Source organism: Macaca nemestrina, chromosome 8 (genome assembly GCF_043159975.1).
Source record: "Macaca nemestrina isolate mMacNem1 chromosome 8, mMacNem.hap1, whole genome shotgun sequence".
Classification (NCBI taxonomy): Eukaryota; Metazoa; Chordata; class Mammalia; order Primates; family Cercopithecidae; genus Macaca; species Macaca nemestrina.
In genome coordinates, this window is record NC_092132.1 from 145,589,957 (window position 1) to 145,605,927 (window position 15,971).

Sequence of the window (15,971 nt, forward strand, 5' to 3'; positions counted from 1 at the left end):
CACATTAATGCCTGTAACACTGTAGCAGGTCAAAATTTGACATGTTTTCTCTTAATTTCGCTTTTTAAAAATATTACTTTTGAAAAAACATTTCAGACTACAGAAAAGGTGAAACAACAGTGCAATAAACACGTTTAAACCCTTCACTCAGATTAATCAATTGTCAACAATTTGCCACATTTTTTTCTCCGTGTGTGTGTATGTGTGTATGTATGTATGTGATATGGTTTGGATGTGTGTCCCCACCCAAATCGCACATTGAATTGTAATCCCCAGTGTTGAAGGTGGGGCCTGGTGGAAGGTGATTGGATCACAGAGGTGGATTTCTCATGAATGGGTTACCACCATCCCCCTGATGCTCGTGATAGTGAGTTCGTTCTCATATAAACGTGTGTAGCACCTCCCTTTTCCCTCTAGCTCCTGCTTTTGCTGTGTGACGTGCCTGCTCCCACCTTTGCTTCCACCATGATTGTAAGATTGCTGAATTCTCCCCTAGATCCCAGGAGATGGTGGCACCATGCTTCCTGTAAAGCCTGCAGAACCATGAGCCAATTAAACCTCTTTTCTTTGTAAATTCTACAGTCTCAGGTATTTATAGCAATGCAATAACATACCAATACAGTGTGTATATATACATACACATACATAACACATTCATATACACAGTACATATAATAAATATATGTATATGCATGTTTTCGTAAACAATTGAAAGTAACCTGCAGCTATTATAACGGTTAATCTTCAAATGTTTCAGCACACGACTCTGGAGAGAAAGGACATGCTCCGCCATAACCAGATCACCATTATCCTATCTAAGAAAATCAACATAACTCAATAATGTCATCTCTCACACAACCCATGTTCATGCTTCCCCCAAAATGTCTTCTGTGGCATGTTATTCCTGATTGCAGATTTAATCAGGTTTCATGTCTCACATTTGGTGGTTACATCGCTTTAGCCTCTTTTAGTCTAGAGTGGTCCTCCTGCCTTCTTGCTTTTGTTTTTGTTTTATGTGGCATTGGATTATTAGGAGACTTCAGGCCACCAGCCTGTAGAAAGTCTCCCTGCAACACCCTTCCATGTGGACCTGACTGATGGCTTCCTCATGCTTCAATTCAAGTTAAAGTGCTGGGAAAGATCACCTCCCAGGGGGAGTGCACCTGTCATTGTGTCTGGAGCTCAGCACATCCGGGTGCTGCACTGCTATCCCTTGGCTATGGTGATGATCACCAGACATCTCCATTAGAAAGGTATGTTCTTCTCTTTGGAATCACTGAGTTACGGGTCGGGTCGGGTGCTACCTGCAGATCTGTCTTCTTGAGGTGATCATCTCTGAGAAAAGCAGAGCAGGAAAAGAAAAGAACACAAAAGGGGGAGAAAGTAAGGGAGAGCATGTGGAAGGCGTGTCATAGTCCATTTAAAAAATAAAAAGATTGAAAATATAACTATATATCACATTTATAATTATGTATAGGCCTGGCCTGGTGGCTCACGCTTATAATCCCAGCACTTTGGGAGGCTGAGGCAGGAGGCTCGCTTGAGCCCCAGAGTTTGAGACCAGCCTGGGAAACATAGTGAGACTCCTCTCTACAAAAACAAAACAAAAAAAAAATTAGCTCAGCATAGTGGCACATGCCTGCCTGTCATCCCAGCTACTCAGGGGGCTGAGGTGGGAGAATCACTTGAGCCCACGAGGTTGAAGCTGCAATGAGCCCTGGTTATACCATTGCACTCTAACCTGGGCGATAGAGTGAGAACTTGTCTCAAAATAAAATAAAAGGCTTCACTTAAATGGTGTGGAGAAACAGGAAACATGAAGTTAGGGAGGTGTGACTAAGACTTGAGAGCAGACTGAGGTTGTTTCACTATTTCACTGGATGCTGACCGTGATTTAGGGTCAATGACAACAACATAAACCCCAACAGTAATCACTGAATTATCATTGTTGACATTCCCACCTAGTTATCCTACTTCTTAATTAGGCCTTTATTTTAGATGTGTCTCTGTATTTTAATTATACCTAATTATATGTAATTGCATATTCTTAGTTCATTTCATTCTGGCTATGAGCAGAAACGCGCTTTGCCAGAAAAGTGTGCTGACTTTCCACATGTTCTTTTTACTCTTCTTTCCAGTTGCCAGTGTGAATAGGGGAAGTTAATTTGTATAGACATGTTTCCCACCCTCAACAGGGGCCCTTAGACACTGCTCCTATTGAGAGGCGGGGTCTATGTCTTCTTGACATTGGATGGGCGTTCGTGACTGTTTAGATCAGCAGAGCACAGTGAAAGCGACATTATGCGGCATCCAAGTCATAAAAAATGACCCAGGTTTCACTTTGTCCTCAAAATCTGCTATGTAGGCAGCCTCACTGCCCTGAAGCCACCATACTAGTAGGAATACCAAACCAGCTCCCAAGGAGACCATGAAGAGAGGCCCTGAGACTGGAGAGAGAGAAAGAGAAAGAGACAGAGTTGACTGGACAGCCCTAGTGGCTTCAGCCTCTCTCCACCAGCCTCCCGTTATTCCAGTTCCATCCTTGAACTGATGGGTGTTGTTTTGAGCAACTCTGTTTGGGGTGTTTTTAAATGTAGCAATACCAACAGGGCCTCCTCCTTTCACGTTTCCACTTTCTTCTAAGGTGCTAGATTCCTGTTCTTCTGATTGGTCTCAAAAATGAAGTGGCTCAGGGATTGAAGACACAGAACCCAGATATAGGAAATATGATCGTTAGACTGCAATATCTGAAAGCAGACCCATTGATTATATTATTGTCTCCAGAACTTTCCTTTTGTTGCTCTGTGCAAGGAAACCTTAGTCCCCCTTTGACTAGTTAAGAAAGACTATCTTTTCCCAATATCCACAGTTCTGAATCTTAACAGGCAAAAGCAGTGCAAAATCAGTCTAATTTAGTGTGACAGCAAGGGCCTGGGCCTTGGACTTACAAGTATTGCCTTTGGGTTTCTGCCTCACTGCTTGGTTTTGTTGTTGAAAGGATGGCACTGTCCCTTTGAGCTTCCATTCTTCCTCTCTGAACTGGGAACAATACCTCACCTGTCTGCTTCACCAGGTCGTATTGAGAGAGTCGTATGTGATAGCATACTTGAAAACACCTCGTAAGCTGTAATGCGCTAACCAAATGCAAGTGATAATCAGTGTTATTGTCACTGAGAAGTTATTTATCTGCTTTAATTCCCTCATCTGCAAGATGGGGACAATAAAATATGACCTTTCCCCTATTCTCATCAAGACACTGCTAGAAATATGTGCAATAATAACGAAAGTCACTCAGATTGGGGTGTGGGGAGGAGAGGTCAGGGTGGAATATGTTAAGTAAATAACGGGTATCTATTCAACAAACATACACTGAATGGCTACTATGTACAGGCACCAATCTAGGTTGTGGACATACCGAAAGCAATAAATGGCCTTTCCCCTCGAGGAACTTACTGTCTAGAGGAACACTATGGACACAGAAAGCTCTCTTCATACAGTTTATTAAGTAGTAATGAAGTGGGAGGCGGAACTCAACTGCAGGTGCTGGGCTCAGACACCAGACCAGATTAAGGACTAGCTAAAACAGGGACATGGTGGAAGCAGTTTTCCCTAAGACACGCCCACCAGTGCACCATGTCAGTTTACCGTTGCCGTGGCAATGCCCAGAAGTTGCTGCCCCTTTTCACAGCAACAACCCAAAGACTTAGAAGTTACCATCTTCCCTAGATATTTCTACATGACCTGCCCTTTAATTTGCATGTAATTAAAAGTAGGTATATGCCAGGTGCGGTGGCTCACACCTGTAGTCCCAGCACTTTGGGAGGCCAAGGAGGGTGGATCACCTGAGGTCAGGAGTTCGAGTCCAGCCTGGACAACATGTTGAAACCCCATCTCTACTAAAAATATCAAAGTTAGCTTTTGATCTCTACTAAAAATACCAAAGTTAGCCTTTGGTATTACAGGTTAGTGCACCTGTAATTCCAGCTACTCAGGAGGCTGAGGCAGGAGAATCACTTGAACCCAGGAGGCAGAGGTTGTAATAAGCTGAGACAGCGCCATTGCCCTCCAGTCTGGGTGACAGAGCGAGACCTCGTCTCAAAACAAACAACAAACAACAACAACAAAAATCCATAGGTATAAATATCACCGCAGAACTGCCTCTGAGCTGCCACTCTGGGCACACTGCCTACGGGGTAGCCCTGTTCCGCAAAGAGCCGTGCCTTTGCTGTTGCTGTGCACTGCTGTTTTAATAAAAGTTACTGTTTAACACCACCGGCTCACCCTTTAATTCTTTCATGGGCAAAGCCAAGAAACATCCTGGGCTAAGTCCCAATCTGGGGCTTTCCTGCCCTGCATCAGTAAAATTAGAGAGAGTAACTTATTAGTCTGTTCTCATGCTGCTCATAAAGACATACGTGAGATTGAGTAATTTATAAAGGAAAGAGGTTTAACTGACTCACAGTTCAGCATGGCTGGGGAGGCCTCGGGAAATTTACAATCATGGCAGAAGGGGAAGCAAACACATCCTTCTTCACATGTTGGCAGCAAGTAGAAGTGCCGAGAAAAAGGGGAAAGCCCCTTATAAAACCATCAGGTCTCATGAGAACTCACCCACTGTCACAAGAACAGCAGCATGGAGGTAAAGGCCCCCATGATTCAATTACCTCCCACTGGGTCCCTCCCATGACACGTGGGATTATGGGAACCACAGTTCAAGATGAGATTTGGGTTGGGAGACTGCCAAACCATATCAGTAACCAGGGTGGACTCAGTGTGCATGGGTGGCAACGTAGCATGGTGGTAAAGATCATGGGGTCTACACTTGATTGCTTGAGTCTAGATCCGGACCACTTGCTCCCATCTGACCTTGGAAAAGTTCCTAAGTTCTCTGTGCCTCAATAAAAGGAGAATAATAACCAACTGTATTAGTTTGCTAGGGCTGCCATAATAAAGTGTCAAAGCCTGGGTGGTTTAAACAACAGAAATTTCTCTTACAGTTCTGGAAGTCAGAAATCTGAGATCAAAGCGTTGGCATGGTTGGGTTCTCCTGAACCCTCTCTCCTCACCTCTCATATGTGTCTGTGTCCAAATTTCCTCTCAGTATAAGGACACCAGTCATATTGGATTAGAGATACCCTAATTATCTCATTTAACTTACTTCTTTAAAGACCCTATCTCCAAATATAGTTGCCTATGGAGGTACTGAGGGTTGGGACATCAACATATGAATTTGGCAGGGGAGAGACACAATTCCTCCCAAGATCAACCTCAGAGCACTGTAGAAGGAGTACATGAGACTACATCGAAGGCATTTAGCCAATGTCTAGAACACAGACTAAACACTCAATTAGTATGAGTTATTATTATATGGTGCTATGAAGCCTATGTATTGTGAAACTCATGTTTGTGAGGGAAAATCAGGGAAGGCTTCCCATAGGCAGTGACCTCTGAGAGGAGATCTGAGGGACTGTAGCATTAGTAGGTCGAGAGACAAGTTGCTGTGAGTGAGGTAAGTATATACCAGGAAGAAAGAATACAAAAATTATTAAAGGTACTGCTTTTTTAAACTTTAATGTATGTATAAATCATATAAGAATCTTACAAAAATGCAGATTCTGATTCAGTAGGTTCAGAGTGAGACATTTCTAACAAAGATCCCAGGGGATGCCAGTGATGCTGGTCCCTGTTGCACGCCTCCATGTAGTAACAAGGTTATAACTGGGTGCAAAATCTCAGGAGGAAGTGGCAAGATATTTGAGGATAGCTGGCATGAAAATTGCATATGGGTGGAGATTAGAGACTGCTGAACAGGGAACGAAGAGCAGAGATGAGACCTGTGATGCTGACTTCTGCCTAAAATGCTAAATCACAAAGGGCCTTACAAGTTAAAGAAAGAAAGAAAGAAAGAAAGAAAGAAAGAAAGAAAGAAAGAAAGAAAGAAAGAAAGAAAGAAGAAAGAAAGAAAGAAAGAAAGAAAGAAAGAAAGAAAGAAAGAAAGAAAGAAAGAAAGAAAGAGAAAGAAAGAAAGAGAAAGAAAAAAGAAAGAAAAAAGAAAGAAGGGAGGGAGGGAGGGAAGGAAGGAAGGAAGAAGGGAGGGAAGGAGGGAGGGAAGGAAGGAAGGAAGAAGGGAGGGAAGGAGGGAGGGAGGAAGGCAGGCAGGCAGGCAGGCAGGCAGGCAGGCAGGAAGGAAGGAAGGAAGGAAGGAAGGAAGGAAGGAAGGAAGGAAGGAAGGAAGGAGACAACAACAAAAAGATCTAGAGCACCAAAGACAACCAAAGAGCTTCCAAATGGAAAAATGGGTTGAAGGAGAACCCCACTGGGAGAAAGAAAACCAATTAAAATATTTTTCCTGTTAAGTAGTTGAGAAATAATGGTAGTCTGATCTAACATAGTGGCCTTGGGCATGTGGAGAAGTGGAGGAATTCAAGAAATATGAAAAGACAGAATCATCCATTCAGTGATTGGTTTGCTTGGGGGAGATGAAGGGAAGGGAAGACATAACAAAGACCTGGAATGAGGTTATTGGGTTGGTTTCAGCTGCTGACTGTCAATATAAAACAACTAAGTACATGGAGAATGGCTGTTCACCAGGAGCATACACAGGCCATGTCTTCTCCGTCTCAGATATTCCTGCTAATTTTGGGCATGGTCAGCCTGCTTTATTCAAACCACCTTCAAAAGGCCTCAGTTTCTACTGAGTGCTCATGGCTTGGAAGGGTAACACAAAACCAGGAACATAAATCTGTACTTCAAAACTCAACAGTGATTTTTGTATTTTCTCCCCTAGTGTGGCACGTGTTAGTCTTCCCAAATTAGCTATTACTCCTTGAGGGCAATGACCATGTCAAACCTATAGTTTCCATTCCCCACAGCGATGATGACCAAATAGGCACTAAGAGCTGGTTGACTATTTGGGAGAATAACATCTAGATGATTACATATCAATGCCATTTGTTATCTCACAGCCTGATTATATTAATAACATCTGTAAGGTGACAAGTAAGTCTTTTACGTGCATCATAAATGCCACCATCTTCTTTGGGTCGTCAGAATCCTCTAAGATCCTTATGTGCGGGCAGTTTGGATAAGAATGTGTTTACAGCTTCATTGAATTATTTTAATATAATAGAAGCCTATCCATTACTGTTAAACTCTACTGCCATCTACTGTTCATATAATAAAATAACACATTGTGCTCTCAATCCCCCAACCCCACCTCTATGCTCTATTCTTTACAATTGAATTTTTGCTTTCCTCGGATCTCAAGGGTCTTCTATGCTTTGAGCTTCAACACAAGTAGATGTAATTTTTAAATAGTTTTGTTATAACAATCCAGCATGATATTGACAATTTTCTTTCGTGGGCAAAAAAGTTCATGGTGTTACAGAAAAGTAAACGTTCTTAACTTAATGAAACCATGATCTTTTCATGTGCCTCCCCCCACATAAAGAAACTAAAAGAAAAAGGTAATGGAATTACTGAAAAAATGCATCCCCACCTCTAGCAGATATCACTAAATTGGACATCTCTGTCGGACACATTCCATTCAGAGTGTGACCCTCATCCTTCAAGGTCCTGTTTTCAAAGGATACCTTCTCCATAAAACCTTCTCTGATTCTTCACTCTGGAATTAAATTATTCATTCCACAACTGGTAATTGTTATAACTTATCCACATAAAGGAAGAAAGTCCGAAATTCCAGTTTAAGAAAATAACTTTATAAATCATCCCCCTCATCTTCCCTACTCTGTTGGTTCCTGTTTTTAGACTGGACTCTCAGGTGTAACAATATTATTGTTACTGGTGGAGAGTACTGTCTACAAATCATCCAGGTTCTTGGCATTTTGAACAAGAATTGGACAAAACACACAAAAAAATCAACAAAAAAATGAAGCAACAAAAGCATAGATTTATTGAAACAAAAGTACACTCCACAGAGTGGGAGCAAGCTCGTGCAAGTGGCTCAAGAGTGCAGGTTACAGAATTTTCTGGGGTTTATTTTTATTTTTTTGAGGCAGAGTCTTGTTCTGTCACCCAGGCTGGAGTGCAGTGGCACAATCTTGGCTCACGACAACCTCCACCTCCCAGGTTCAAGCAATTCTCCTGCCTCAGCCTCCCCAGTAGCTGGGATTACAGGCACACGCCACACCTGGCTAATTTTTGTATTTTTAGTAGAGACGGGGTTTCACCATGTTGGTTGGCCAGGCTAGTCTGGAACTCCTAACCTCGTGATCTACCCACCTCGGCCTCCCAAAGTGCTGGGATTACAGGCGTGAGCCATCGTGCAGCATGGGGTTTAAATCCCTCTGGAGGTTTCCCATTGGTTACTTAGTTACACCCTATGTAAATGAAGGAGTAGCCCTTGACAAGTCTGATTGGTCATGGGAGGTGACCAATCAGAGGCTGAAGTGAAGGAAGTTACAAAGTTGCACATGAATACTTGGCCTGCAACCAGTCTGATTGGTTGTGGGAGAGGACCAATCAGAGGTACTTTCCGTTTTTCATTTGCAGTGCAGTGCAATGGCAGTAGCATCTGATCCTTTTGTTACATTGGTGTGGAGAGGTAGGGTTTCCCTTCCGATTCTGTTCTAGGAAGTCAGTGAGAATCGGCTGTAGATTCCCTGCCTCCAGACCCTATTCTGCCTCATTTCCCCACTGGGAGACATGATCCCCACAAATCTTTATGGGAGGCAGAGGGACAAATGGTCTTTCTTCTGTAACTGCTTCATGCTGACTTGGGGTGTGGTCCCTACCTATTTCGGATCATGGAACTCTCACCCTACTGTCTAGTGGAGACAGGGTAACTTCTTGATGGGCAGGAGTGGTGTCTTCACCTGGACCTGGAAACCTTGTTGCATGATCATCTGAAGCTTGATTGCCTCTAGGCGAGAGGAAATGAATTCGGTTAACCGATTTAACAAACATGGTCCAAAAAACCAAGGCAAGTATAATGATTAATAACGAGCCCACCAGAGGAAGGACCCATGAACCCCTAGTTAGCATTTTTGACCAGGAGGACCATGACTTGGACAGCTGTTGTCGTATCTTAGAAGCCTGGTCAGCTAATTTCCGGGTGGCATCCCTTACTAACTCTAATTGGTTGACATAGAAACAGCATTCTTCCTCTAGAAAGAGACATAAGCCACCTTTTCCAGCAGTTAGGAGATCCAGTCCCCTTCTATTTTGTAAAGCAACTGCTGCCAAGGAGTCTGTTTGAGTTTGTGTTGTGACAGTACTTTGGGCAATGTCATCCAAGCTTTCCACAAAATCCTTGGAAAGTGTTGGTAACAGTATAGGGAAGTTGCAAGCCCACTAACTCCCGTTCCTACTCCCACTGTTATTCCTAGCCCAACCAAAAGGCGTTTGAGTTGGATGGCTCATTTGTGTCTGGCGGTTGCAGTTAAAGGTATAATAAGGGATTGGTTGTTGAGAGCGCTCTCTCTTGCGTGTGCGCTCTCTCGCACTCTCTCTTTCTACATATATATAGAGAGAGTAAATAAATAAATATATATATATTTATTTATTTTGAGACAATCTCCCTCTGTCACCCAGGCTGGAACGCAGCGGCTCAGTCTTCGCTCACTGCAACCTCCGTCTCCAGGGTTCAAGCGATTCTTCTGTCTCAGTCTCCCGAGTAGCTGGGATTACAGGTGTGCGCCACCATGCCCAGCTAATTTTTTGTATTTTTAGAAGAAACAGGGTTTCACCATGTTGGCCAGGCTGGTCTCAAACTCCTGACCTGAGGTGATCCACCTGCCTCAGCCTCCCAAAGTGCTAGGATTACTGGCGTGAGCCACTGTGCCCGGCTGGGAGTTATATTGAATTCGGAGGCTAAAAACCAAGTGTACAGGTTCCAGTCCAAGTGGCTGGTAAATGTAGTAGGAACTGGTGCCGCACAGGGAAAAGGCTCCTTTTTTTCCAAGACAAAAATTGTTTTCCATGGTGAACATGTGGGTAAGTTGGTTGTTTTCACTTTCCCAAGTGGTTAAGTTTCCTGCTAAAGTGGCCAAGGGAAAATGTGAACCCAGCTAGTGGGCCCACCTTCACAGTACTTAGACTGTGTATCCTTTAAAATGCCCTTAACTAGGGATGATTTGCATGAAAAGCATACAGGTTTTCTAAGTGATGCAGTGTGGTTAACTGCATAGCTTACATGATTGTGTGAGGGTTAATTTCTAGGGTGTGGTTGCACTAATGCCTTCAAGGTTCCCAGGGCCTGAACAGAATTTTGGCCTCTTTCAATACAAAGTGGCATCTGGAATTTTAGCTCTGTGCATGTTGATATTGGGCCGCCAGTGATTTTCTGTGGGAATGCAACCTCAAAAAGGTTGCTCTGATAGGACTGGAGAGGGTTTACTGCTCATCTTGTCATTTTAACTTTTGTCATTTCCATATTTTTGAAGTCTTATAAGTCGTCCAGATTCATTAATTCAAAGGGAGTTCCTCCCTGGTAGTTGGAATGATAGGTCATTTTTTTCAAGGGCCCAAGACTGGGCTGGGATTGGGATGGCAGTATATCTAGATGAAGATGGAGATAAACAAAGCCAACAGTCCTTTGCCAGAGCTGAGCTGGTGATATTTAACAATCTTTGCATTAAATTTAAAGTTCTTAATAAATACCCAGAATTGATTAATTGCCAGAGGGGTAAAGTGAAGCTCTGTTGTAAAAGAAAGCTGATTCTACGTATCCATGATCTCAGTATCCAAAGGCTGTGTGTGACCATTATGGAACAAAAAAATACCTATTTGCTATTTTGTGCGACAGAATGGGAACTTCAGGGTGTGGATACCTATGCTGTCAGGAATGCTAGTTATAAAAATGAATTAAAACACCTCATATATTACAAAAGAAGTGATTCCATCTATTTGGACGAAAGCAATGAAACTGCAAAAATATAAAAAATGGCAACTATTATCCAGTCTACAGTAACTATGCCACAAAGACACCAAGGAAAGTTGGTAGGCATTTACCTATCTCACTTACGACAGTTCTAAAAAGTGTTTTATTTTAAGAAGGGAACATGTTAAGAAGGGCAAAATCAAAAGCATGGACAAGTGTTGGATGAGCTGATGAGGTTGTGGCAATTTACTTCGTGAATACTGTGAGATTTTGTCCTGTGCTTCGGTACTAGATGGTGAGGATTTAAAAGGTCAATGAAGTCACAGCAGACCAGCACTCAAATATATTTCTCTTCTATTTCCTATTTTTGAATAAAAATGTCAGTTTCAAGTGGGCGGTGGGAAAGGAACACGCAAAGGAGTAATTATTTGAATACATTTTTGGCGCAACGTGGGTGTCTGACGCTGAGGCTGTGCAGTGGTGACCAATGCACCCATGCGCTGGGTTTCACAGGTGCAGATCGAAGTCCATGCTCTGCTGCAGATTGACTGGGTGGCCGCCATCAACTCAAGTGACTTACTCTTCTGTGCATCGCATCTACATCTATTTGGGTTCCTCTCACAGGTATTCCTGTCTTGCTCCAGGTCACACTTCGTGGCGCGGCCCTCACGGGGAGTCAGTGGCGTGGCCCTGTGTCCCTCCCTGACCCCTGGAGGATTCCCTAAGGTCACAGTCACCGCCTCATCCCATACTTGCCATCTCTTCAGGGCTAATGCATAACAATTGTCACAATTTACAGCAGCCCCACGCTCTGAAGAGCTTCTGGAGGGGGTACTACTCAAGCGGAGGGAGACAAGACAGGGACCTCCTCCCATCGTCCCCTCTTAACGGGCCTCTTCTGATAAGGAATATTTGTAGATGGGTGAGAAGGGCAGCGGGAGGGCGTGAAGGTAAAGACAAGTTTTTTTTTTCTCGTAGGAACCCAAATCTTCTGGTCTGGCTGTGTTTCCGGAGGCATTTCCAGAGGACCTAGAGAGGACCGACTTCCGGCTGCGACTTCCGCGTCTTCCGAGTTTGGAGACCTGCTGCTTCCGCCCGGAGTTGCTGTGGGCTCCAGCTGCGAGCAGCCACTTCCGCCAGGAGTCCCTAGCGGCCAGGGCGTGGAGGTGGGTCCTGAAGCGGCTTCGTCCTACTGCCCGCCGCGTGCCCACGCGGGACCCGAAGCCCAGCGGCAGCGGCGGTCCCTGGGCCTGTGGAGAGGCGTTCTCTGTGGCCGAGTCCTGGGCCTGGGAGACGGGGCGGTGCGGGAGAGGCGCCCGGGCCTAGCCCAGCCCCAGCGCCTGTCTCCTTGCCGCTGGTGCCGGCGGCTGCAGGCCTCGCCGCGCCCGCCCAGCCTGGGGCGGGCCCAGCCTCACCGCCCGGCCCGCCCCGCCCCAAGGGCCAGCCCCGCGCCGGGTGTTTCCGCTCCTCTCCCTGCGGCGGGATAACCGCCTCGCACCTGCCGGGCTCGGTTCCCTGGCTCCGGCCGCGGGGGGAGCATGGAGTTTGCGGAGCTGATTAAGACCCCGCGGGTGGACAATGTGGTGCTGCACCGGCCTTTCTACCCGGCTGTCGAGGGCACCCTGTGCCTGACGGGCCACCACTTGATCCTGTCCTCCCGGCAGGACAACACGGAGGAGCTGTGGCTCCTTCATTCAAACATCGACGCCATCGACAAGCGGTGAGTGCCTGCCCCACCCCAGCTCCGCAGGGAGCCGGGGATCCCCTGTGGGCGCCCCGGGAAACACTTCCTGGCGTTTTCCGCGCATCCTGCCGCCCAGCTGGCGGGCAGGATGAGCCCTCTGTGGCCTAGAATCAGGATTTACCTGGCAGAAACCCGTCCAGATGGAGGATCCGGTTTCCATTAAACCTGGATGGAGTTCTCAGGGTTATCGTGTGGCTGGTATCATCCTGATGATCTGGTTCGTAACACCATTTGGGTGGATTTTCGGCATTGTCTTTATAAATTTCTTCTTCTTGCCCCATCGTATTCCTTGAATCGGTATTGTCAATCACAGTTCATGAAGTTGTGATTGGATGTGACTTAGGCAAGTGTTTACCATTTTTGAGGAAAATTCAACTGATTATAAAGTTATGAGTGCCTACATGCCTCAGAACCATTTTTTAATTTCTGAAATATGTTCAGTTTATTATGTTTCTTACCTTCTGGGTCATCAATTTCATTCTCACTAAGGGAGGTTCTGTTGTCTTCTCTTCATCTTTACTCAGTTCTGCTTGCTGAAAGAACAGGGTTGGCTCTCAAGGAAAGGCATGGACCAATTAACCTCTTTTTCCTTTTTGTACTCCAGACTATCTTTCCAAGGCAGTGCCTCGAAGTCGAAAAGTTATACTTTAATCTGCAGTCAAAATTTCCATCTCCTTAGTGGCTTCTCTCTAGCCAGGAGAGGGCAAACTGATCATCCAGTTTACACGGAAGTAGAAATGAATGACGACAACGTTTTCTATTGCCTCACAGGATAATTTGGATTTTAGGAAGATTCCTAGAGAGGATATGCCTTAAAATAATAATTTCTTTTTTTTTTTGAGACGGAATCTCACTATGTTGCCCAGGCTAGAGTACAGTGGCCAATCTCACTATGTTGCCCATGCTGGAGTGCAGTGGCAAATCCCGAGTAGCTGGGATTACAGGTGTCCGCCGGTACACCTGGCTAATTTTTGTATTTTTTAGTAGAGATGGGGTTTCACCATATTGGCCAGGCTGGTCTCGAACTCCTGACCTCGCAATCCTCCTGCCTTGCCCTCCCACAGTTCTGGGATTGCAGGCGTGAGCCACCGTGCCCGGCCTAAAATAATAATTTCTAATGGTAGAATTGCAGGAAGTTTGGCTGAAGCAGCGGTAGATTGATTGATTTGAGCAGGGGGCTCTTATTAGTCTCCTCAAGTCACCTTTTGCTGTATAAAGTCTTCAGTGGGCCCGGCGCAGTGGCTCACGCTTGTAATCCCAGCACTTTGGGAGGCCGAGGCGGGCGGATCACCTGAGGTCAGGAGTTTGAGACCAGCCTGACCAACATGATGAAACCCCATCTCTGCTAAAAATACAAAAAATTAACCGGGCGTGGTGGCAGGCGCCTGTAATCCCAGCTACTCAGCTACTCAGGAGGCTGCGGTGGAAGAATCGCTTGAACCTTGAGACAGAGGTTGCAGTGAGCCGAGATTGCGCCACTGCACTCCTTCCTTTGCAACAAGAGCAAAACTCCATCTCAAAAAAAAAAAAAAAAAGTCTTCAGTGGTCTCTCATTGAAAATCTAAACCCCTCACAGTCATTCATGGCATTCTGTGTCCCAGCCCTAGCCTACTTTCTCACTTTATTTCTTGCCATTTCTTTCAATGAGCCCTTCTTGCACTTCCTTTCATGAACCTTTTTACCAGCCAGTCCTCACCATTTACTGGTGCTGGTATATGTCCTGTATTCCGTCATCTGTGTATTTTATTGACTTCTTCCTTCTGCTGGAATGCCTTGCCTCTCCCAAGTTTGTTAAACATTTGCCAAATGCCTTTATGTTCTGGACATTTTGTGAGGCACTTAAGACACCAAGATGAATAAAATATATCACAGTTCTTGTCTTTCAGGAGTTCACATGGCAATGAGCCTGTTACCCGTCTATGAGTATTCAGTTTAACCATTTCGACCGCTACCTCCTTCACAGATTCTTCTGTTAATTCCACAACTGGAATTCATTTTTATCTCCTTCGAAACTTCTAACTGTGGCTTGGGCATATAGACACATAGGAAATAAAAGAAGGATTGACCGCTGAATGGTTCAGTGATGCCATTGAATACAAATGAGTAGTCTCTCCGTGACCATCAACTGCCTTTCCTTTCTTATTTACCTTTTATTGTGTTTACTTTTCGCTCATTCCTTTCCTCCTGTTTACCTTGCGTTTACAAGGTGCTGGGCTTTGTAGTGCATGAAGAAGAAGCAGATGAGCCATGGACCTTTGAATCTGTTGGGAGAGAATGACGAACTGTGCACACATTTATCTTTCTCCTGGGAAGCAGTGTGGTGTAGTGGAAAGAGCATAGGGGAGGCATCACATCAGAGTTTGTTCAATTGCTGCTTTCAAGAAATCTTCACATCCACCCGTTTTCCATGTGTGCTGTCTAGCTGTGCGGCTGCGGTGGTGACTAAGACAAGCTGCTTAGGTACTGGCCGGGGAGATGGACAATCAAGCAAGTCCAGGAATAAATACGTATAATGATGTCAGGTAATAAGTGCCAGGAAGGAAAATAACGGAAGATGAGAGGATAAAGAACACCGGGAGGCATTTTCTTTAGAAAGGATTTCAGAGAAGGCAGGTGACATCTGACTAGAGACTGGAATGAAACGAGGAAGCTAGAAATGTGAGTATCTGGCGGAAGAGCATTCTAGCCGGAGGGAACAGTGAATGCAAAGACTTGAGATGGGGAACATGCTTGGCATGTGCAGGGAAGAGCAAAGAGGCCAGTGTGGCTGCAGGGCAGGAACAGAGGGTGCAGGAAGTCGATGACAGAGATGGTGGCTGGAGGGATAAGTGTGGTCAGACCGTGGAGGGCCTGCAGGCCACAGTGGTTTTCATGGGAGACCTGGGAGAGGCAAAAGCTAGGAAGCAGTGGCTGATAGACGTTTCAGAAGACAATTATGGCTGCTGGCAGAAAGTGAACTGTACAGGGGCAAGACTGGAAGCAGCAGGCCCAGCTGGGAGAGTAGAGTAGTTCACATAAAAGATGGTGGTAGGCTGGGTGCGGTGGCTCATGCCTGTAATCCCAGTATTTTGGGAGGCTGAGGCAGACAGATCACCTGAGGTCAGGAGTTCAAGACCAGCCTGACCAGTATGGTGAAACCTCATCTCTACTCAAAATACATAAAATAACTGGGTGTGCACGCCTGTGATCCCAGCTACTCAGGAGGCTGAGGCAGGAGAATCACTTGAGCCTGGGAGGCTGAGGTTGCAGTGAACCGAGGTTGTGCCACTGAACTCCAACCTGGGTGACAGGGTGAGACCGAGTCTCAGAAAAAAAAAAAAAAAAAAAAAAAAAACAGTAGTGTAGTCACAAGGAATCTGATTTGGGATGTGTTTTTGAAAGTGGAGC

The 15,971-nt window shown here is 45.2% G+C and overlaps 1 protein-coding gene across 1 annotated transcript in view; it reads left to right on the forward strand.

Moving 5' to 3' along the window:
• The first annotated feature begins 12,241 nt into the window (after nt 1–12,241).
• Nucleotides 12,242–15,971, forward strand: part of LOC105491174 (myotubularin related protein 9) — a 43,206-nt gene continuing 39,476 nt past the window's right edge. Inside the window, exon 1 of the mRNA XM_011757336.2 lies at nt 12,242–12,560. Coding sequence (XP_011755638.2) covers nt 12,379–12,560 — 182 coding nt within the window. The 5' untranslated portion in view covers nt 12,242–12,378. The remainder of the gene's footprint in view (nt 12,561–15,971) is intronic.